Source organism: Acanthopagrus latus, chromosome 24, assembly GCF_904848185.1.
Source record: "Acanthopagrus latus isolate v.2019 chromosome 24, fAcaLat1.1, whole genome shotgun sequence".
NCBI lineage: Eukaryota > Metazoa > Chordata > Actinopteri > Spariformes > Sparidae > Acanthopagrus > Acanthopagrus latus.
In genome coordinates, this window is record NC_051062.1 from 9,250,222 (window position 1) to 9,273,272 (window position 23,051).

The window sequence follows — 23,051 nt, forward strand, 5'->3', positions numbered from 1 at the left end:
GGGCTTGAGGCGTACTGATTGGCTGATTCTGCTGGTTTCTTCCACTTTGATGACCCGTTTGTGTTTTCCAGAGTCTTCTGGGTTACTTAGCATGCAAACATTTGCACACACACACACACACACACATACACACACACACAGTGCAAAAAGCATAAAGTAACCAAAGCCTGAGGGGTGTGAATGGCTAATTAGTTGATTGGAAGTCTCCTTCCCTACCTGTCAAAAATGATCTAGGCCGTGGAAACGCTCATTGATTTTTGTGGCTGTCCATAGTGACTGGTAGATCGGAGGTGAACAGTATATTCAGTATGTGTCTGCTAATACTGATGACTGTAGAAAGACCCATGATATACCTGTAGACACGCAGTTAAACCAACGTTAGCAGTTGTTACCAGAACGAGAATGAAAACGACTGTCTACAGTTTTTAGTCATCGTGTTGTTTCCTGTGTCTCAACCTATGAACTGTTGCTCCCCCTCCCCTGAAAATACCCTGAGTTTGGACTCAGTATCACCTCCTGAGAAGTGCCCAGATTTACTTTAGTTCCTATGTGCCCAATGAAGCATGTGGGAAACAGTGGAGACAGTCAGTCCTCAATGACGTGCCATAGTCTGTATTCTTCATGACATATCTTATATGTGAATCTGTGATTTAATAACAATAACACTTTGAAAGACTGATGATAAAATATTTCCATCATCAGTCCTGGTTCTCTGTTGTCCTCCTCCACTCAATCCCTCGTTTCCTCAGGGATCTCCTCCTAGATCCTCCTCTCATCCTTCTCTTCCTGCCCTCGGGGACTGGATTCAACCCTCTATCCACACACCACTGCTGCTACTCTGTCCATCCATCTATTTCTCTGCATCAATTCCCTCCACTTAACTTAAGTTTGGAAGTGCGACATAGGTTCGACCCACAGCAGTCGACCAAGTGAAACACTGCTGCACGTCAGGTACAGCAGTGCATGATGGTGGTGGTCTGTGCAAAAGGTCATGATTCCACTTTCTATCTTAGACTTAACCCTGAGCAACTTTACTTAGACTGCTGCCACCTTAACATGGACACAGATAATAAGATTAAAACAGGTGCGTGAAAGGATGGATAAACTGTGGCTGATCCGTAACACAGTCATCATCCCTTGAGCTTCACTTGCCAGCAATGATGGCGGCACATGCACAACACGGGACTCAGCGTCACTTCAGCCTCTCAAGCTTGTGGTTACTTGCCTCTTTATTCTCATACTTTATATAACTTCAAATATTCATAGACACTTCATGCCTTATTCTACATGTAGCCCACTCCCTTCTGCTCGACTGTCTCTGAGCATGTTAGCATGGCAATGTTAGTATTAAGCTCCATTCAGATACAAATTGAAAAGATGGTCGGAACAATACAAAATGGTGCTTAACTAGACTGGATAGATCGACTGGTTTGACATCACGGACGGCTACAAACGTGTGCCTTCTTCACATGACTGTTAATGTGAACAGAAGGTTAAAATGGAGGAAGAAGGCGTCTGTCAGTAGTTTAACAGAGTTCATTCATCTCCTCGGACAGACTTCACAGACGCGGAGTGGACAGACAGGACTTCCCTGCAGTAAACCTCTCTGATCACTTGTGACGTCCATGTTGACTGTCCAGTCTGTAGTGTGTACGTGTGTTCATCTGCTTTACGTGTGTGTGTATGTGAGCTGAAGGTTTCTGCTCTAATGCACCTGCTCAGCCATTCAAACTGCACTAAACACAGCCTGAGGCACTTCTATCCTCGTCTCTCCTCTCTCGCTCTCTCTCTCTTTCTATCTGTCATGCTGTCTCTCCGTCTCATCCTGTCTCTCTCCGTCAGAGACGCCATCTCACTTTTCTCTGTCCTCCTCCATTTTATTTCCATTTCCACGTTGAAAGAATGAACATTTAACCAACTTTGACTGTGTGCATGATTGAATAGGTACGCTCTCCTTCCCTTTCTCTCTCGCTCTCCCCCTGTCTCTCTCTCCGTCTCTCTGTCCTTCATTTCTTGTGTCAGAAAATCAATTTTTAGTTTAGCAAGAATAAGCCGGTCTTCTCTCATCGCAGAGGCCGGCTGAATAATTCAACACACACACACACACACACACACACACACACACACACACAAAGGACAAATACACACATTAAAAGTACTTTTCCAGCCATTTAGGGGGGATTTATGCAGAGACAAGTGATTATAGGAACTTTTTGTACGCAGCATCAGACTGTTTTCTATAATAACAGATCAACATGCTTTGCAATATGATATATTTCTGATAAATATATTGAGCGTGTGTGTGTTACAGATGATGAACTTGTCCCAGTTGCATCATTTTCAAAATGTGAAATGGTAACACTGTCCGTTACGGTACAGAAAAAATCACTAGTTACTAATTTCTTGATCATTAGGTACTTTCCTCAAGTAAAGTAACACATCCTACACTAAGCTTTCCCTCAATACTTCATGATTACTGTGAGAATACTGTCAGATAAAAGGGTACGATTAAAAAGTGCCCAGTTTGTGCATCATTTTTTAGGAAATGCTTATTAATTATTGATTTATTATCAGGACGTTCCTGATTAATTCCTCAGTCATTCCTGAGTAACTACTCACATTTTTGTGTGCAGTAATGTAAAGTTTTATTTGTCGGACTTCCTCTCTGTGGTTCTGAGCTCCAATCCTGTTGGTTCCTTCTGGAGGGGTTAATCTCTAAAAAAAAACCTCTCAAATGCTCAGTTATTGTCTTCAAAAAGCAGGTCAGTGTGGTTTTAATCAAAAGTTACACAGACACGAAGAAATGGGGAATATGTTGGGAACTAGTTTCAGGGGCTGATGAATACATATTTTCAGTTTTGGTCTTTTTACTGTATTTTAGGGCTCTTTCACCATCAAATCCTTCCTGGTAGAGAGAGAATCCTTTCAGGAACTTGGGACTAAACTATCAGTGAAGCCAGGGACTAAATTAAGCTCTGACTGGATGCTTCAAGCAGCCAAAATATGCCCTGATTTGGGTTTCCATTTTTCAATGGCTGAGGATCTGGTGAGGCAGGGCTTGATTAAGAAAATACAGGCTGACCCTTCAGACTGAATCAGAATAAGACAAACGACAGATATCTCTTCGGGGGATAAGTATCTTTACTTAAAATTTACAGTGTAGTGAGAAATGTGTTTATGAACGTCCAAGCTGAGAGTTTAGGGGCACGTCTGATGTTTTACCTCACGCATTGAATATCACCTTCATGTAATTATCCACGGTGACCCTTGCTGACCTTTGGTGAGCATCAACCTTTCACTTCTTCCTCCATCTGCTGGTGGCAGAAACCCTGAGAGCTTTACAACAGCACCCTTAACGGTTAACGCCGTAAAGCAACGGCCCATTTTGTGCCATAAAGTAATCCAGCAGACTCCGACCACCAAGTAGCACCATGTTGTTGTAATAATCACTGTAACGTCTTAGAGTCAATGTGGCGACTCAATCAGACTAACATAATGCCAAAATATATAAAATCATTTGTAAGAAATTCATAAGTCAATATAGTTTTAAAAGTAGAATTAAAGACCTCTTTTTGATTTGTAAATGAGGCGTTTTGTTTACAATGCTTACAAAAGTGTCACGCTCTTTACTTTAGACAACCTTGTGTTGTGTGTAAAAGCACATGTGGAGGAGATTATCTCTGTAATCACAGCAGTATGATTACAGTTCAGTTCAGTGTGTGTGTGACGGAGTCTATGAATGATCATCAGTGTGTTGCCGACGCGTGTGTGAGTGCAAGTCTGCATTTTGTCCCGTGTGTGTGTGTGTGTGTGTCATTTGGTGCTGCTGCTAACTGATATGTCAGAAAATCAATTAATTACTTTTAAGCGGCAGTTAACTGCATCCGCACAATACACCCCATGAATTATAGAGGAGGTGTATGTGCATATACTGCGCCTGTGTGTGTGTGTGTGTGTGTGTGTGTATGTGTGTGAGAGAGAGCGATAGATTTGGCTGCTCTGTTAACTAGAGACAATTGCTAACTCCTCCGTCACTGATCAATTGATGAGAGTGCTTCGATACAAATCTACTGAGCCTCTGAAGTGTCTGAGCTGACTGCAGGTCCATTTCTATCGTTAATACTCTGTGTGTGTGTGTGTGTGTGTGTGTGTGTGTGTGTGTGTGTGTGTGTGTGTGTGTGTGTGTGTGGTCATGTTATTAAATTAAATTTTATTTTCAAATTTGCAGTTTTTTAAATAATTGCTTGGATGTTTTCAGTTTTCGTTTGATCAATTAGATTTTAATGTTTAAAAAGCACAAGAACTTAAAGGTGCAATATTTGAGAATTGTTAATTAATGTAACAATTTGTAGCAGATTGCGTGTATTAATCCCTTTTTTAGAGGCCATATGTGGAGTGGATTGTAACATGAGGTATAAATGAGACCCTCCTCGCCTCTCTTGGTCGCCTGTATGAGCTTGTGGACGATTTGTTATTGAGTTTCATACATGAGACAAAGTATTTAAAGTGCTGTAACTTAATCATACAGTCAGAAATACGTAGAAAGTTACAGATCAAACTGAAGTTAGAGGGTAAATGTGATGAATCAATAAATGTTTAATGAAAGCTTGGATCTGGGAATTACTCACCACAGAAACTGACATCTAAGCGTCTCATATTACTGATATTGTGACATAATATATGGACGTGTGTCTTCATGTGATCAATGCAGCTGTTGACTGAATTTTTTAGGACTTGAAGCTGATTTAATATACTGACACTTTGATAATACTGGGAAACTAGGAAACTAGGAAACTCCATGTGCAGAAGAACTACCGTGTATTTTATTTTTTTTTTTTGCACTCATAATCATTCATTTCTATCAATATTTATTTGAAATTTAGACTGCAATTACGTTCATGTGGCCCCACTTTCTATATAAATGTACAGTTACCTCACAAAACCATGTGAATCAGGCTTCAAAACCCCAAAATTATAAATCATTTGATCTATTTCTTAAATTCATTTTTTCTGAACATAAAGAAATCGGAGGTACACAAAAGTATGAAGTTTACTTTACTAAATGATTTTGATTTGTACCAGCAGAGGTTTCATTAAAGAATCACATAATATAATGAGCCTGTCACAGTGATAGATATTATATTTCACGTCCTAAGTATTCTGAAAGTACATACAGGACACTATAATCGTAGTGGAAAAAGAAATAAACTCAAAACTGGATGACACCTCTGCGTGTCTCTCTGTGTGCCAGCGGCTGTCTGTCCCTGTCGTCCCCTGAGCTGAGGCCACCCTGAGGCCAGTGACAGTGGCATGGCGAGGATCAATACCACACAGAGACGCACACACCCTCACAAACACACTCCCTGCCACCCCGAGCGAGGGATCGATGGAGGGATAGAGGGAGTCTGGGGGAAAAGGAGACGTCCTCCGTTTGTTTGTTTTTATCTCTCCGGTCTCTCATCAGCACCTTTAACACCTCATCTTCTTCTGTGACGGCAGAAAAGTTATTAAAGATGCCAAACTGATAAATTGGCACATATTTGTTCCCGCTGTAACAAGCCATCCGTGTGCCAACCCAAGTGGTTCTGTTTCTCTGGTTTACCATCAGACGACACACACACACACACAATCCGCTGAGCCTGGGTCTGGTTTTGGCTCGCTGCGAACGACACACACACCTCAGACGACCACTGTGGCTCACCATAACCCAGCGACACACACACACACACACACACACACTGTTGGTCTGAGGTTGAGGGTTACAGGGAGCCTTTGCACACAGTCACACTCCCTCTCTTTCTCTGTAACACACACACACACACACTCACAGGGAGTCTTGTGGTGATGTCACCAGCCGACGGGCCTCTGGGAGAGTCGCTGTGGGGAGCTCACTGTCCACCAGTGTGTGTGTGTGTGTGTGTCACAGTGGTCACCTTGAGGTTTGGTCGTGCATCTCTATCCAGCTTTAGCCAACAGACGGCGACGGTTCTGTGAGGAGAATACAATTGAACTTCCTACGTTCAAAATGTTGTGTTGGTGTCTGAAGTTATACAGTTGTAGGGTATGAACATAAAGATGTTTAAGAAATGCAACAAAACCAACCAAGACGGCTTAAGACAGGGCGTGTACCCAGAGATTTTGTTGGTTTTTGAGCTTTGATAGCTAACTAGCCGGTCAGAGGCAAAGCAACAGGAGGAGGGGAGCTAAGCTGAGGATCGCGTTGTCTGACAAATTTAGCAAAAACCTCTCGAGACAAACGGACTTCTATCAAGTGACCTCGATTTTTCAACCAGAACTTCAGCATAGCGAGGAGGAGGAGGAGGGAGGGTGAGAAGGAGGAAGGAGGAAGAAGGAGGGAGAGGAAAAAAAAAAAAAAAAAAACAGAAAAAATCATTTGAGTAGCTAAATGAAATTAGCAGCTTTAAAGAGCCTGAGGGCAAAGTGGAGTCGTGTCCCCCGTGGCTACGCTTTAGAGAAGGAGGGAATGAATTAAGCTTGACTGGCTCCTCTCCTCCTTCTCCTCTCTCTCCCTCGCTTGTTACTCCCTCACTTCTTTCTTGTTTTTACTAATATGAAGGGTGAGGCGGAGGGAGGGGGTGAGGAGATGAACGAGGGGTATAAAAGCTGTTTGTGGAGGTGAGGACAGGCTGGAGATCTTCTTCACCGAACAAGTTTCTGTCTCTTAAATGTTCTTGTTGACTCCAAATTTTGGACTTTGGACTAAAAGAAACGTGACAGAAAAACTTAATTTGTTCCTTTTACCTCTCTTCCTCATTTAACTTCTTTTATTATTTGTATTTGATCCAATTCCCCTTTTGCTTTTTTCCCTTCTTCTTCTTCTTCTTGTTTCCTTTGATACCCTCTTTTCTCTTCCTTCTGGGTGCCGGACATTTTGGCCCCAGCTGTTGCTGCTTCTACACCCAGGATCGAAGCATGAACCCTGGGGCATTCTCCAGCTCTGGGCCCCTGTCCTGGGCCATGTACCTGATGAGGAAAGGCCGAACAGGCAGCGGACTCTTCGGTAAAGCTGATTCTTCTTGACACCTCACAGTCATCGTCATCACCTTGGTCACCTTGTCATGCCATGAAATCAACATTTATCAATGTTTTTGGCATGTGTCTGTGTTGTTGTGTGCTTTCTAATGAAATTAAGTTTCTTGGATGTCAAAGGTGAATCTCTGATTCTCTTAGAGTTTCCAGCAGTCCGGGATGGGTGCTAGGACTACTTTTTGGAATTTAAAGTGTTAATATAGTCCTTGATAGAGAGGTTTTTGAGATTGTCGGGGTGATCTGAGATAATAAAAGGTTTTATCTGTCATTCCCCAGTATTCCTAGCAATTAAGGGACGGTTTTTCATCTCACAGTTTAAAAGGTAGGGAAGGGAATACTGAAAAAATGTGATGATTCTTGTTCCCAGGTCGTCAAATACCAACGCTTTTAGTCGGAATTCTTATCCAAATGTATGGTATTTGGTATTTGTCGACCTGGGGATGCGACTCAATAATCAGCTGAAAATTAACAAACAAAGCTATTTCTTCACGACAGGACACTTGTGCTTTTGAAGGCTGATAGTGATTTTTGCTTGGATGATGCCACGAATACAGGGCGTTTTCCTATTAATCGGTTATTTTCAGGTGAAAATCTTTTGTTGTATTGTCTTCAATAATAAGTCATGTTAAGTATTACCCTGATATTCCTCCAGTATTTAATCACCTGTTTAGGCCTTGATGGAGTACAAATAGTCGATGATGGAACGATCTGCAGTTACAAGAGTAAGAAAAACTCATTGTTTCTTGTATCTGCATTCAATTTGACGAGGCCTTACTTTATGTTTGATTGATCAGAAGACAAAGCATTTCTACTGCGGCTGATCATACCAAGCAACACAGGTATCAATATCTTTGATCGGCGATTGTGACTGGGCATTGATTATGGATCAGAGGACACCGACAAGCCCACGTGACGGGCCAGTCAGTTGGAAACGCTGGCCGAGCGTAATCCAACTCCCCTCCCTCCGTCACGATTTTTCTTTCTTTCTCTCTCCCTCCTCCACTTTATTTGTCTCTTTAGACGTCCACACAGTGTCTCAATTTGATTTCATCCCACTTGCACAAATATTCTGACATCAATCTCAGATCATAAAGGATGTAAAGAGACTGCACAGGCAAGACAAGACCAGATAAAAACCTAAATTTCAGACGTTTTGTGCATCACTTTCCAAAACAGCGCCACAGATCAGCATAAACACGTATGATGACACATGAATATATGAATTGCTGTGAGCATCTAAACTCGGTTTGTTTCTATAGAATGTGTCGGCACTCTTGGCATAAGGCCTAAAATGTTCACAGATATATAGTTTCAAAGCATCCTTCAGGGTGTGAATTATTTATAAGTGTGGTTCTATGAGGAATAAATGTCCAGTGTCAGATTTGATGACGCTAACGTTGATGAAATTGCAGGTTGACAGAAGAGTTGCAGCTGCAGCTTTTAACAAGTTGTGCTCACTAAAAACATCTTCATCAAATGTTTCATTGTTAGTCTTGTTTCTAGATTTTCATGCAGTTTAACAATCAGTGATTTTTTTGTTGCAATTTTGAGGCTTTTGAATTCATCCAACAGTTAAAAAAAAAAAAAAAAAAAAAAGGACAAATAGGCCCTCGATGAGGAAGTGAAAAATAGATATTTCCGAGGGCAAATCACGTCACGGTCATCTCGGGCCGAGGCGAGAGTGGAGGCGTTTACATTTTTTATCATCCCCCCTTTGGCTACAGAGCTATGGATGCGGAGGCAGACTGGCGTTTCCCTAAAACTCATCCGACAGTGTGTTGATTTAACTCGCATCAAATTGACTGACTCAGAAAAAAGAGCCTTACCGAAACGGGCAGGTGCACGGGATGCCACGAACTTGACCCTTGAACCACAAAACTGCCTTTTATGTTTTGAGCCAGGGCACAAAAATCAAGTCTTTTTATGGAAAATCAAATATTCTTATCTACAAATTTAAGAGCTATGGTAAATGACAGTACTGATCTGAATACCTAAAAGTGAGTTTTAATCACTACTGAATACTTTGGTGCCACTGAATTTAAAGTATTTTACCATCTATTTATCTGTTTATGTTTTTGTCTAATCTCCGTCTTTTCAATTACAAAATTCATAAAAATGTTCCTTCTTCCTACATAAAAGTGAAGTTAATTCTGTGCAGTTGCGCTGCCCAAAGGTTATAATCTGTCAGTCATGTGACCAGAGAAATAAATTAGGATGAGCAGTTTAAGAACTCAACACACTTGAATTATATATATAAATTAGTACAGAAAAAAAAAAGGTTTGAGGTGAAATGTTCTACTAATTTAATTTCACAATATCTTTGATTATAAAAATATAAATTGATTTGACTGCAGACACCGTATTTCTTTTAACAACAGAAATGAATATCATCACTGTGTCAATATGATATATACTCTATACAGTATGACCACCACTTGGTTATATGAAGTAGTTTAAATTGTATATTCAGATCTCGGATTAATTAAAACAGCAGTGGGTTAAATGTAAATTGGTGTTAAAAAGTATTTGCATCACAGTGCGGTTAAATAATTCCAAACTCCCTTTACACATGTGACAATTTAATCTCTTTGTGGATTTTAAATATAGATTTCATTTTCTTTAAGTCGTCTTCCACTGTCACTACATGGCCTCAAGATCATATACAGCAAGATTATAATTCTTATCACTGTTTTATTGTTGCTTATTATTTCTCCATATAATCTCATCATGGCAAAAGAAATAATTTTCATCTTTGCCTAAATGAGAATTATTCAGATTATTACAGTTAAATTAATTAATTGAAAATATATTTTTTTATTTGTTCTAATAAATCATCAATTGAATCAATGTTACAGTACAATACAATATCATATCTACACCTGTGAGGCTTTTCATAGATTCATCCACCACTTTGTTGTATTTTTCTTAACTGTTATTAAAACAGAAATTGACACAAAAAGCATTTTTGGAGTGTCTCAGCCAAGAAAAGACGTGTTATTACTGCAACGACAACACGAGGCAGACAACAGAAAATTTGCCCAAAATTAGAATAAAACAGAAATTAAATTTTTGAGTAACAATTCTAATTTTGTCATATTACAGATTTAAACCCATAAAAAATCTAAGTAGTGTCCTGAAATAATGATAAAACTGTCTGAAATATGTTCATGAATATAAACAAGACCAAAGACTGAGTCTAAGTAACTTAGTAAGACATGATGTGATAAAAAGTTTGTAGAAGTGAGAAAAACCAAATGTATATCTGTCTCTGTGAATTTAAATCATGATTTGTGGTTTGTGTGGGAAGAAAACTGGATTTAAATGAGCCAAACTGCAGCTGGTGTGTGATATTTAAATTGGAAACTGGCTCCAAGTAATCCAGGAAGTCTTTAAAGTCACATTTTAACTGTTTGTGTTGGTCACAGACGACTTGGATTAAATCCCCTAGTTTTTAAATGAGTCTGGCTTGAGTGCTTCAATGGTTTATAACCGATTTGGTGCTGCTGATCCCTCAGACTGGCTCTCAGGAGGCGACATGAGGTGCCATGACTTAGATCACCTACTGCCCCCTATCGTCTACATCCGGTACTGACTGCCTGCTTCAGATGCGATGCCTTTACTGTCACAGTGGCAGCATCTTCTTCCTTTTCTTTTCTTTTTTTAGTTTTTCAGATTTAAAACGCTTTTTTCCTCCAAGTTTTGCTGCTTCATTCTATATTAACTTTAGTGTTTTATTTTGAAGGAGCTGTCGCACGTTCGTCTCACTCTTTTATTTCCGTGTTCTGATTTTATTCCGCAGATTTAACACACGGTCCTGCGTTTCTGGCGCTTATTCAGCAGAAGGGGAAGTGCGGCGCTGCTCTCTCCCCCTCTCATCCTCCTCCGCTAAACCCCGCCTCCTCTCGGACGGACATAGCTCTGATTGGCCGAGCCGCTTCCAGCGACAGGCAGCGGCGCGGCTCCCCATTGGCTGAGCCGCTCCGCTGCTCAGACGAGATGCAAATCCAGCGGTCTGCCGGTAAAAGCCAGGCGCTGTCAGCGGGATGTCCACTCATGTGGAGAGGAAGGGAGAGAGACATAGCGGGGGAGGAGAGAGAGAGCGGTGTGTTCAGTGCAGGGTTCAGTTAAATCAGATTAAAAATAATAAATACTTCATACTTTTCTTCCGTTATTCCAATTTCGCTGCCAGACGTGTGGAAGTTTAAACTCAGCTGTGAGGACTCAGAAGGAGCTCTGAAGAGTTTTTGGCCATAAATCCAGTCTCAGAGCAACTTTTTTATTCACAAGAACACCAGAAACTCACACTCAAGGGTTGGAAATCTGCTTCGGACCTCGTTTTTTTGTTTGTTTCGGGCTTTTTTTTTTTTTTTTTTTTTTTCTTTGACGCACCGAGGCTGAAATCCGGCGCGTCCGGACGGGTTTGAAAGCGCCGCAACTGGGCGAAACCTTCACGGACACTTGACGAGAAGTCGACAGCGTGAGAAGACATATCGGCGAATATAGCGAGAGACGGGGGAAAAAAGCATCTGTTTACTGATTTCTACGCGAGATCGGGAGGTTTATAGTGAAGATCGGGGAAGTTGAGTATCTGTGGGCGCACTGTGGCGCACAAATGGTGTTCCTGTGGGACGCGAAATACGGTAAAAGTCGTTTATTCTTCAAGAAACTTACATTTATAATCTGTCTCTGATGCCTTGTATCATATCGCGTTTCACTGCAGGTAGCAGCAGCAGTCTGTAATGATGCAATGTGTGTAAATAAGGACAGAATTATACTAAATCATTCATAAATCTGGTCATTTCTTGTTTATTGCTGTCAACACATGCTTATAAAATCAGAAAAGACAGATGAAGAAACACTGAAAATCTGCTTTCTCCGGCAGTCTGTGTGTGTGTGTTTATGCTGGTGTTGCCTTCAGGGACCTCTTCCACCGTTTTCAAGTGGATTTAAATAGCAAACAGCCTGATATGAGGTTAAAATGTAGCTCTATCTCTCTCTTCCTGTCTTAATGTACATGTAGCACACACACTCATATTTACAGTTGTGCTTTGACAGGTCAGTTATTAAATCTAGTCAGGATCAAGTACCTGAACTACACACGTGGTACTTAAAAAGAGACTGAAAACACAAAAATATCCAACACATTTAATATCATTTTCACCATAGAGGATCCTCATAAACTGTACTGTGCACCAATATTTCCACATGTTGACCTGCTGATGATATTTACAATTCAAAATAATTACTTGTTATTATATCATTTTGTGATTACGAGGCGACTAAGATGCCTTACAATGTATGTTACGCCTCGAGATATTTAATTTATGGTCAAAAGAGAGTTTTAGGACAGATATCTGACTTTTTAAAGCAAATAATGAAACAAAAAATACCGTAAAATATATCAAATTGTAATAAAATGTACCTTTAAATACAACTATAGTCCACAAACAGCATTTTTCTTGCTTTTAGTTGCTTTTTTTTTGCTGTTTTTTTTTTCCTTAAATCTATGCAGATTTCTTGTGATGAGCCCATGACCATGTTTGTCACAGATCAACTTGAAGTTCATTCATTCATATTAATATTTGGTTTATTTTTGCTCATTTTAGTGTATAATTTCCCAAAACAATCACATGAGACAAATAATACAACTTAACCCAGATGTGCTTTTACATATTCTATGCAGGAACAAGGAAACCGTATTTACCTGCCCTTTCTTAGATTACCCGCTGTTCCTGTTTTGTTCACCTTTTACTTTAAAACTTGCCACCCCCTGATAGAATTTATACTCCAACATCAACTACCAGCTTTGCTCTGAAAGGCCCGTTCTCCTCGGCTCGTATAGCTGCTGCTGTGGCAGAACAAATTCTGATGGTTTAGTCTTTTTTGGTGAGCCGAGCCAGGGCCGTAAGCACAATCCACAACCCATACAAGACTCTCATTTTAAAAACGACTTTTTTTTTTATAACCTCCGCTTCAGTGATACTAAAAGATAAAACATTCAGGCTTCTTCAACAAATGTGTGACAGCTTCTTGAATTAAGTGAGCACACAAGGGAAGTTTGTTTGTGTGTCGCATTTCATCAGAAAGCTGACAGACTTTCACACTTCTCTTCCTTCCTTCCACAGTTGCTTTAATCGCCCGTTTCTCTGCTGGGCTTTGGTGCAGAAATATGTGACTTTAAAAGGAGTCACATTTTTAAGTATCTCACACTGCAAACCCGCTCATATTCGACTCCAGGTCTCAAGGTTTTAATGAGGCCGTGTGTCTCCTGCATGTGTCGAGCGCTCAGTTGTACAGTATAGTAGCAGTGGGAGGGTTTCAAACTGTAAACTAAACTCCAAACCGCCAGCATGTGGCTTCAATTGTGGGTTGGCTGACTGACAAACCGACAGGAGCCACTGACTCTGCAGACACACACACACACACAGCTGCTCGTTTATCAGATTCCCTCGGCTTCATTCACATTTCTCACCAGATGCACTGCTCTTTGTTATGTTTGCATGAATCGAGCTGGAAGCCCTTCAATTTAAAGCGTTTGTTTAAAGGAAAGGGGACGAGCGCAGGAGTGCTGCCGCTGTGTTTAGTTTCATGACTACACACTCTGGTATTCGAGGCAGTGTGACCACAGTGTGTGTCATCGAGCGCTGAGTTTTGAGCTCTGAGTTTTGTCGGTGCAATCGTGTTATCATTTTAGTCTTTTAGTCTCCTCTAAACAATTCAGATCAGTTCAGATAATATTAATTCACTTTTTTTTAGCGATTTAAACTGTCTGTTAAAATATATCCAATCTAGAATCTCAGGAATATCAGCTGTATTTTTAATCAAATTTATCAATTAATCCTTTTCTCTGTAAAACATCAGAAAGCAGAGAACAATCCAAAACTGAAAGAAAGTACATTTATTATTGTAGGAGAATAAGGAAAACAAACAATATTCACATTTGGAACCAGAAAAGAAGCATCTTTCCCCCAAAATTACTCAAACGACTTAATTATCAACATTTTTAGATATTAACTGAATATTTGCTGTCTTGTTCCCCTCTTCTGATTTCTGTCTGTATTTGTTGACTTTATATCTCCAATCTTGAGATATTTATTTTCCGTATCAAATGAACTCATCTGACCTCATCTGTGCGTCCTCAGACCCAGCCTCTGGCCGGCGTTACACTCCCCCCTCCACCACCCTCGCCTCAGGGGGGAAGATGGCCGAGGCCCTGCCCCTGGGCGCCCAGGAGGCCGGAGGTGGGGCGGCTCTGGTGGGCAAACTGCGCATGGCCGACCGCGGCATGGTGGAAGTACGTGTTACAATACTGAATTATAAACGTCTAAAAGACACAACAGCTCAGAGTTGATTCCAGACGGTAACTGTGTTTGTTTCTCCAGGTGATCTCAGATCATCCAGGTGAGCTGGTGAAGACTGACAGCCCCAACTTCCTGTGCTCTGTGCTGCCCACACACTGGAGGTGTAACAAGACTCTGCCCATCGCTTTTAAGGTGCGCATGTCACTGTACACTCCCACTCTACTACATTTTTTGATCCCACCTACATTACTTTACATGTTAACCGTTCATTAAACTCTTATATCAAACTTTCGCATCAGTAATCATCTAATAACGTAAAGTGGATCATCATTTAACGCTCTGAAAGGAGACACGCAGCAACATTTAGTTTTGATACGTCACACATCTAGCTGAACTTGCAGAACTTTGACTTCTAACAAAGCATTTCTACAGTGAAGTATTACTACAAGAGGGAGAAGTAGACTTAAGCAAGCTGAGACAGTTTAGAGCAATAACAGCAGGGCCGAGGAGAGAACACCAAACTAACAACTACGACAGAGAAACTAAATAAAAGATCATTATCACTACTACTTTTATTTTATATATATAAGTTTTTACAAAAATTGGCTAAACGTAAATTTCTTGTCAATAAAATGTCAAAAATCGTTCAAAAGAAGATCAAGAAATGCAGCCAATCGTCACCTTTCAGTGGCAGCAAATGGTTAATGTTTTGCATTTTTACTAATAAACAACAAAAGCAGTTCATTGAGAATTAAGTGGTCTGACTGGCAACCAATTAGTTGACTCATAGAGCAATTATTTCAGCGCTAATGAGAGTTAATGGAAGCATTTGGAGCAAAATGACAGTTAAATGAAAGTCATTTATTCCATGTTTTTTCTCTTGTTTATGATATACATCAATAATATTTTACTCCAAAGTATAAAATGCAGCTGTCCCATGAAAACTGGAGCAAACAGTCTCATTTTATGCTCAGTAGTAAGTATTTTTTTACTTAAATTTTTTTTCTTTTGCTCAACAAGTCGGCTAAAAATCTGCAAATACATGGAAACACATGGTTTTCACTGGACAGCGATGACGAGACTGATCAGAAGACTAAGCATCCGACCTCTCGTGTGTTAATGCGTTAATTTTATTTCCCCAATTTCCTTTTTATGTAAATTATTTTACCCATTCAGAGTGTTTGATGATATATCTACTAGAAAGAAAACAGAATAATTTGATCCATCCATCTTCCATATTTTCACATGTTCAGTATGACGGGTTAATATTCTGGTTCGTGGTGTATTCCCTCGTGCATCGATGTGTGTGTGTGTGTGTGTGGACGGCTTTCCTGCACTTTGAGACAAAACGCATTTGTGGAAAAAGCAGCTTTTAGCCGCAGAACACACAACTGATTGATTTATTGAGTTTTATGCATTAACGTTCGCACATGTTTGTGTGTGTGAGTGTGAGTTTGGTGCATTATGCATCATTATGGAGTGTCATGAGCGGATGTCACTGCCTTTTACTGATAATGGATGACTGTTATAATGCTCACATACACACACACACACACACATATACCATAGTATACACACACACTCAAATACACTTTTCATGAAGACGGTTGAATATACACAGGTGCAAATATGGTTTCGTCTATGACACCACACACTGTATACACAGGCACACACACACACTCACACACACGCACACACACACACACACACACACACACACACACACACACACACACATTTGGCCTGAGAGCTTCATAATTGTTTCCTCTGACTTGTTTATTCTGCCTGACTGGTTTCATGCTCCATTGCTGCCAGTCTCTCTCCTGTCTGCCGGTGTGTGTGTGTGTGTGTGTGTGTGTGTGTGTGTGTGTGTGTGTGTGTGTGTAAGTATAAGCATTTGCAGGCCCCCGAAATTTTCAGTACCAGTGAGTCACCGCTGCATTGCTAGCACAGAAGCATTTCATCCAGTCGCATTCCACCGCAGGCTCAGGATCAATACTGTCATTGGCTGATTATTGGAGCATCAGCGTATTGATATCTCAACTCATTCTCAAGGCCACTTAGGTGGTACACAGATAGAGTCAGACCAATACCATTCCCTTGAAAACAATGGTTTTGTTCGATTTTTAGATGACTCACGAGGACGGTTAAAGTGGGAAGTTCGCCCAAAAGTGTTCCAGCTATCACCGACTGTGGTTACTCGCTCTTTAGAGCTGAGGGCTGAAAGAGAAACTGTCCATAGTAGCTATCTCCTGTGGTCATTTGCACACAGATGGTTTGGCGTGATTAGCGTTAATATGGAAATCAGCTTCCCCGGCTCTGTATTTGCGTAGGTGTGGAGGAGGAGAATGTGCTCTCTAGTGCCACACCACATGTCACGCATTACCATTCTACACGTGTCTTTTTTTGGGAGAGTTTCGTTTTTTTGGTTTTTTTTTATCACCCCAAATTAACTGCCTTTTGTTCATCATTTGCATCTTCTACATGACATATGGGGCGCTCAAATAGTCCAAAGCTGCTGGTCTTTCTGTCTGACCTATACGGGCAACCAAATGAACCCCTTGGTGGTTTGACTGTGTCGCTGTGTTGTGCAGCGTGCAGGATTTGAATGTGTAAATGTATCTCTGATATCCACAAATAGCCACTTAAACAAGATAAATCCATTCAGGAGGCATAGAAACAAGACGCTCCTTATAACTTCTTGCCACATGATTGTCACGTCTCAATGCTTTTTTCAGTTTTACAGTAATCCGGGGTATTGTTGTTGTCCGTAGCTATGGTGCAAACAGGAAGTGCCACCTAATCAAGTATGACATTAAGAAAAAAAAGGTTGTGTCATGAGTATTTATGTACCCCTACGTACTGAAACTAACAAAAGCTGAACATTGCAAATCATGTTAATAATCTTGTAGCATTGTGCTGTCCTGATAAGTTAGCATCAGAGCTCTTGAAAATTTAAGTTTTTAACTAATTGTAAGCTTGTTGTTGGCATGTTGAACTACTTTTAAGTTAGTTGTAAATTAATTAAGGAAACTGTAAGCTAGTTGTAAGCGCATTGTACTAGTTATAAATTAGTTGTAAGCCATCTGAACTAGTTATAAGCTACTTCAGCTAGTTGCACACTTGTTTAACTCGTTACAAACTAGTTTAAGCCTGTTGAGCTAGCTGTAGGCTTGTTGTATGCTAGTTGAGGTGCTTAAGCTGACTGTAAGACAGCTGAGCTGGATGTACTCTAAGTTATGTAACTCTAAGTTTGCACCAAAGATTGTCTCTTTTGCTCCGATATCTGTGGTGGATGTGGTGGTCTCGGGTCACAAGACCTACGCAAGTATGTGGACATGTGTTTTCCCAGCTTTGACCACAGCCAATGTGAACCGCAGCCAAGATTACTGACTTGTGTTTACAGCAGATTGCAAAAGCAAAGCAAACGTTAAAAGACAAAAACAAACAAACAAACCCACAACAATCTCTCCCCCTCTCTTTCGTTACGTCACTAGGTGGTTGCACTGGGCGACATCCCTGATGGCACCCTCGTCACGGTGATGGCAGGAAACGATGAGAACTACTCGGCGGAGCTTCGCAACGCCACGGCCGCCATCAAGAACCAAGTGGCCAGATTCAATGACCTGCGCTTCGTGGGCCGCAGTGGAAGAGGTGCGCAGATATCAGCACACAGATACAGAAACAATGACAATGCGAATGCAGATTAGTGAGAGCAGGGGTTTGAAATTGCAAACAGCTTTCCACAAGCACACAAACACAAGCACGGATAATCTAGGGGAAGTACATGTGAATAAAAACAGTGTTCACACAACTTCCTCCTAACACCCCGTTCGACGTCTACCTCGGTCTGCCTCCCCCACTCTCCGTCACCCCCCTCCCCCTTCACTGTTTTTAACGGACACACTAGACCAGTTATTCTAAATCAGTCGCAGGCAAATGTCCCAACTTATCTATTTAAAACACCAGACCTGTGTACACAAGCTCTGCTCACACTCACTTATTCACATGCACACACACACACACACACACACACACACACACACACACACACACATTAAAAAAAAAACTACCAGCGCTCCCCAGCTGAATGGAAATGTCAGAATAACTGTCAATATGTGACAGATTCCACTGTTCTGCTGTTGAATTACGAGCATGTGAATAAATCATGCGCGGTATAATTCAAATGAAGAAAGCTGAGATGAAGAAAAATTTGTTTTCATGCAAATGTGACTGCGCGGAGCACAATGAGCTTCACTCTCTCGGCATCACTCGATCTGAGGAGAGTTTAAAAGGTACAAAACATGGTGGTTTTATCAATAGTGCCGCGTATTGTCTCTGTAATTATTAACTTTCTCTTTTATTATATCTGCGTCCTTCTCTTTTTATATCCCCCTCAACAGGCTACCTATTATCTTGTTGCAACAACAACATGCGGTGGAGGGGAACTTAAATGTCTCTTTTTTCCGATTAACTATTTTCAACGGCAACTTTTACGCTCTAGTTTGTTTGTCTGTTGTCCTTTTCTGAATGATAGACACGCCAATGAAGACTTGTATTGGATGTATTTTTTCTCTGACCCTTATAATTAGGTTTTAACATAACGGCTAACAGGGTCTGATTCTGCCTGTTTTTGTCTCCGGCTGTGATGTGATGAGGGTCCTGTGTTGTTTCTGGAGCTTTGACATCCTGATTTCTGAGAAAATCATGAATTCCTCCAGGGTTTTTGAGCACTGAACGATAAAAAAGCCACATCAAACCACATGTCGAGTAGAGTTTCTTCACCTAAAACCTCTAGAATGTCATTAACCGTCCGTGTGTGGGAAGTCTCTGCAGCTGATAGCAATGAGTGGTTTAGCGGTTTGACTAGTGGTTTCTCTGAGTGTGTTTTCTGTGTGTGGGCGGGAGTGAGTGTCAAAGATCTCAAACTTAGTCATCATTAGTCAGTGTTGCCTGTTTTTTTTTTCTTTTTGCAGAAGCACTTAGTTGCAACATACAGAGACACTGATACGTTCAGGATTTGCGCAGTATTGACACAGCGTGTTTACGGCGATGTAGAGCTGCTCGACGGATTTGCATAGAAGTCGCTGTTTTTCTCGGCGCAAAAAAAAGACTGGGTGAATTCAACCGTTTCACTTTGAAGTTGATGATTTACAGAGTCTTTTTTTTAGTTAGGATCCTAAAGATAAACCCTGTTTCCAACAAGTGTCTGTATGGACATACGGAAACGAGGGTATAAGGACAGAGGATGTCGTTGACTGTACAGATTGTAAAGCCCGTTGAGGCAAGTTCTGTCATAACGAGCATCTACCTGAGATGACGAACTAGCTGTTTCCACCTACAGAGAAAAAGAAGAAAAAGAAGAAGAAGAAGAAACTGTTTCTATTGCTGGAATCTTTCTGGATTCTTCACATGTTTAAAACATGTTTTCTTTTCCTTTTTGCAACAATCTGATCTCTGCAGATCTGCTTGACATTTTCGTGGAGCACACAGCTTCAGACGACGTCCTAAATCAACCAGATATTGTGAAAACCCCCCTTCCTCTTCATCTTTTTTTTTTTAGCCGTTTGTCCACATTGAGCCATTGAGTGCAGTTGCTCTAAAACCATCTCCGGAGTTGAATGAGGCTGACCACACCAGCTCATGCAAAACTGCTGCAAACTCAAACCAACTTTATGGGATCATTTTTCATCTTCTCATCTTATATTTTTGACCAATATATCGATTTTGCGGCAACATTGTCAAGGGACATGTTGGTACTTTTACAAAATATGATGTAAATAATCATCAGAAATGTGGATAGAATGACTGAGTGGGTACAGGCAACAATTAGGTCAAATTACATCACTTTACTGCAATGCAGCCTTTCAAATACCACGAGAAGTCGACACTTGTGCCAAAGTATAATGATATAATACAAATATATCACCCAGCTCAAATATGGACAACATTCCTACATGTGATACATGTTAAGATGAAGATCAAGGAAGTTATTTCATGCAACAGGTTTGTGGTTACAAGATGCGGTTGCATCTATCAGCTACAAACAAGTGACAGAAACAAAAAACAGGGAAATATGTAAAGCAGAGCGACTGAATCAAGAGCTGAACAGCACGACAAACACCGCGACACCGGTGAGGACGGATGATGCAATACCAGTCATGTCTTGTGTGTTTGTTTCATATGATGTTTCAGCCTATTACAGCTTTAACTCTGTGTGTGTGTGTGTGTGTGTGTGTGTGTGTGTGTGTGTCTGTGTGTGTGCAGCCAGTCTCTCTTTTAGTTCCTCTTTTAAACAGGACCATCATTTTTCTCTTTCACAATATCTGACTGTGTGTGAATACATGTGCACACACAAACACACACACACACACACACACACACACACACACACACACACACACACACACACACACACACACACACACACACACACACACACACACACACATTGCTTTGTTGAAGACGGTGTAAATACGAGATTCCGTCTGATCGGCTTATTGTGAGCAAAACCAGACGACCTCTGACTCAGCAAGCCCTGACATGATGCGCGCACACACACACACACACATATGCATATACACACACACACAGCTCACCTCATGTGTGAAATCCACTCTTATCTACAGAGAGTGAGAGACACATAGGGGTGATTAGAAAGAAAGTCCCGGAAAACACTTTTGCCAGGAGTGTGTGTGTGTGTGTGTGTGTGTGTGTGTGTGTGTGTGTGTGTGTGTGTGTGTTCTTGTGTGTGCGTGTGTGTTCATATGTGTGCGTGTGCATGTGATGCCACCGGCTGGCAGATAGACACAACAGACACAAAGCCCTCAGCTGTTCTCTCGCTCCTCCTGTCTCCCTCTATCAGCCCAAAATCTCTTACTGTAAACTCTCTGTGTAAACAGCCTGCAACTAAAAAAGAAAACACACACCGTGTTCCTCAGCATTGTATACAATTTGTTCTGCACAATTTACTTGTTTGCACACAGCTCTATACACCGTCTATGCGGCAGAATATACAGTATAAAATAGGTGCGATGTGTATATGTGCGGAGTGCTGGGACAGACGAGGACATGATGGAGGGTTTTAGGTGATAACACGCCCTCTAGTGGCCTCCAGCGTGGCACAGTGTCAGGTGGGGTGTAAACTTAATGCCTTTGTGTGGCACAAAGGACAGCGCGTACCGATCTGAATCAACTGCGAGTAAACAGGGCAGCAATACAATAGAGAGCAGATGTTAACATGGCAGTTTACCTGCTTTTATAGTCGAAGGAGGTTTAGACAACAGCGTCACCCGACCATGAAACTTAGATTTACTCTCATATCAGATGAGTTCAGATCAGAGTTCAGTGCAGGAAGTAGTCATAGGAGACATACAGTATTGTGCTCATATACAGGTCCATAATGTTGTTTTTGGTTTACTACTAGAACAGGTTAGCATAAAATGCATGACTTTTCTAATACTGTCGTGTTTCTGCAGTACCCGATGCCCAGTCTGCTCTGATTGGTCGGCTCACACAGGCCCGAGCCAGTGGCCTCTCGCCGCATCTCCAACCGGCTCTGTTGCGGTTTCAGCCTCTGGTTGGCTTCAATTCTTCCGTGACGTTAGGCATAAATTATGCAAACGTGTACCACAGTGATGTAGCGCAATATCACAAAGTTGATGCTACTGACGAGGCATTTCAGGAGCAGTGTTTTCCATGGGAGAAAGGAGCTTCTTAACTTTAAAAGCCGTTTTTACATGCCAAGATCCTATAAAACATTGAAGGAAGGGAACGAAACAAAAAAAAGCACAACAGATCTCCTTCAATTTATCATCGGTATCAAATGCAAACTAGCAAATGTTCATATGCTCTCTGTGATACTGTCAAAGGGAAATGTTCAGAGAGAGAGGGAAGGGAATGAGAGAAGTGAGAGTAACACCTGGCGCTACCCACATGTGTCTGCTGTTTGTGTGGCATCAGACTGTCTGCATGCGGTAACTTTACTCCGGCCCTGGCACACAACGACAGCGGTGGTCCGCACGTGTGTGTGTGTGTGTGTGTGTGTGTGTGTGTGTGTGTGTCTTTGCAGCAAGCATAGTGTTGAGTGATCGCTGATTCCAAAGCCGAGGCTGGCAGCGACAGCCACACACACACACACACACACGAACAGCCCTCTGAATGTGTAGACAAACACTTGTTACAGTGAACGTATATATATTTGTTCTCAGATATAACCGGGGTTCAACTGATACAGGTTTTTATGGCTGATATTTTTGGATTATACCACGGTCAAATTAAACCCCCTTGGTTTCCGATTGGCTGGCAGGTGTTCCTTAAAATTGTATATCAGGACGTGTTCGGCATAGTTATGGTCGACACTTTATTCTCTTTTCTAAATCAGTGCTCTGACTGCTTTTAGGCTGCAAGTCACCACAGCAACAGGAGGCTAATTAATAAAAGATTAGCTAACATTAGCGACAAGATATTTAAAAGCGTTTATCAAATGAAATAAGCAGCCATGGCTCGGTCACAATTAGGCACATTAAACTTTCGTCATAACAAACAATGTGGCACTATTCAATGTCAGTCTTAACATGGACATAGCTTCCGTGATGTCACCCACAGGTTATCGGAGGAGGAATTGCGGTGGCTCTGACCACCTTCTCAGTAACACACTCCTCTTAACTGCTGGCTAATTAAAAAAGAGGCAAAAAAAAA

At 41.2% G+C, this 23,051-nt stretch overlaps 2 protein-coding genes across 5 annotated transcripts in view; one reads left to right on the forward strand and one right to left on the reverse strand.

Moving 5' to 3' along the window:
* urp2 (urotensin II-related peptide) overlaps positions 1 to 23,051 on the reverse strand; it is a 102,705-nt gene that overhangs the window by 66,965 nt on the left and 12,689 nt on the right. The window lies entirely within an intron of this gene.
* The window catches only part of runx1 (RUNX family transcription factor 1), a 45,586-nt gene that overhangs the window by 13,684 nt on the left and 8,851 nt on the right, over positions 1 to 23,051 (forward strand). Inside the window, exons 2-5 of one of the 3 annotated variants that reach the window (XM_037091747.1) lie at positions 6,903 to 7,021; positions 14,193 to 14,344; positions 14,433 to 14,543; positions 17,849 to 18,005. In XM_037091747.1, coding sequence (XP_036947642.1) covers positions 6,934 to 7,021; positions 14,193 to 14,344; positions 14,433 to 14,543; positions 17,849 to 18,005 — 508 coding nt within the window. In that variant the 5' untranslated portion in view covers positions 6,903 to 6,933. Of the gene's footprint in view, positions 1 to 6,902; positions 7,022 to 11,072; positions 11,691 to 14,192; positions 14,345 to 14,432; positions 14,544 to 17,848; positions 18,006 to 23,051 lie in introns of those variants that run through there. The other 2 variants (XM_037091749.1, XM_037091748.1) reach the window with 2 other exon arrangements.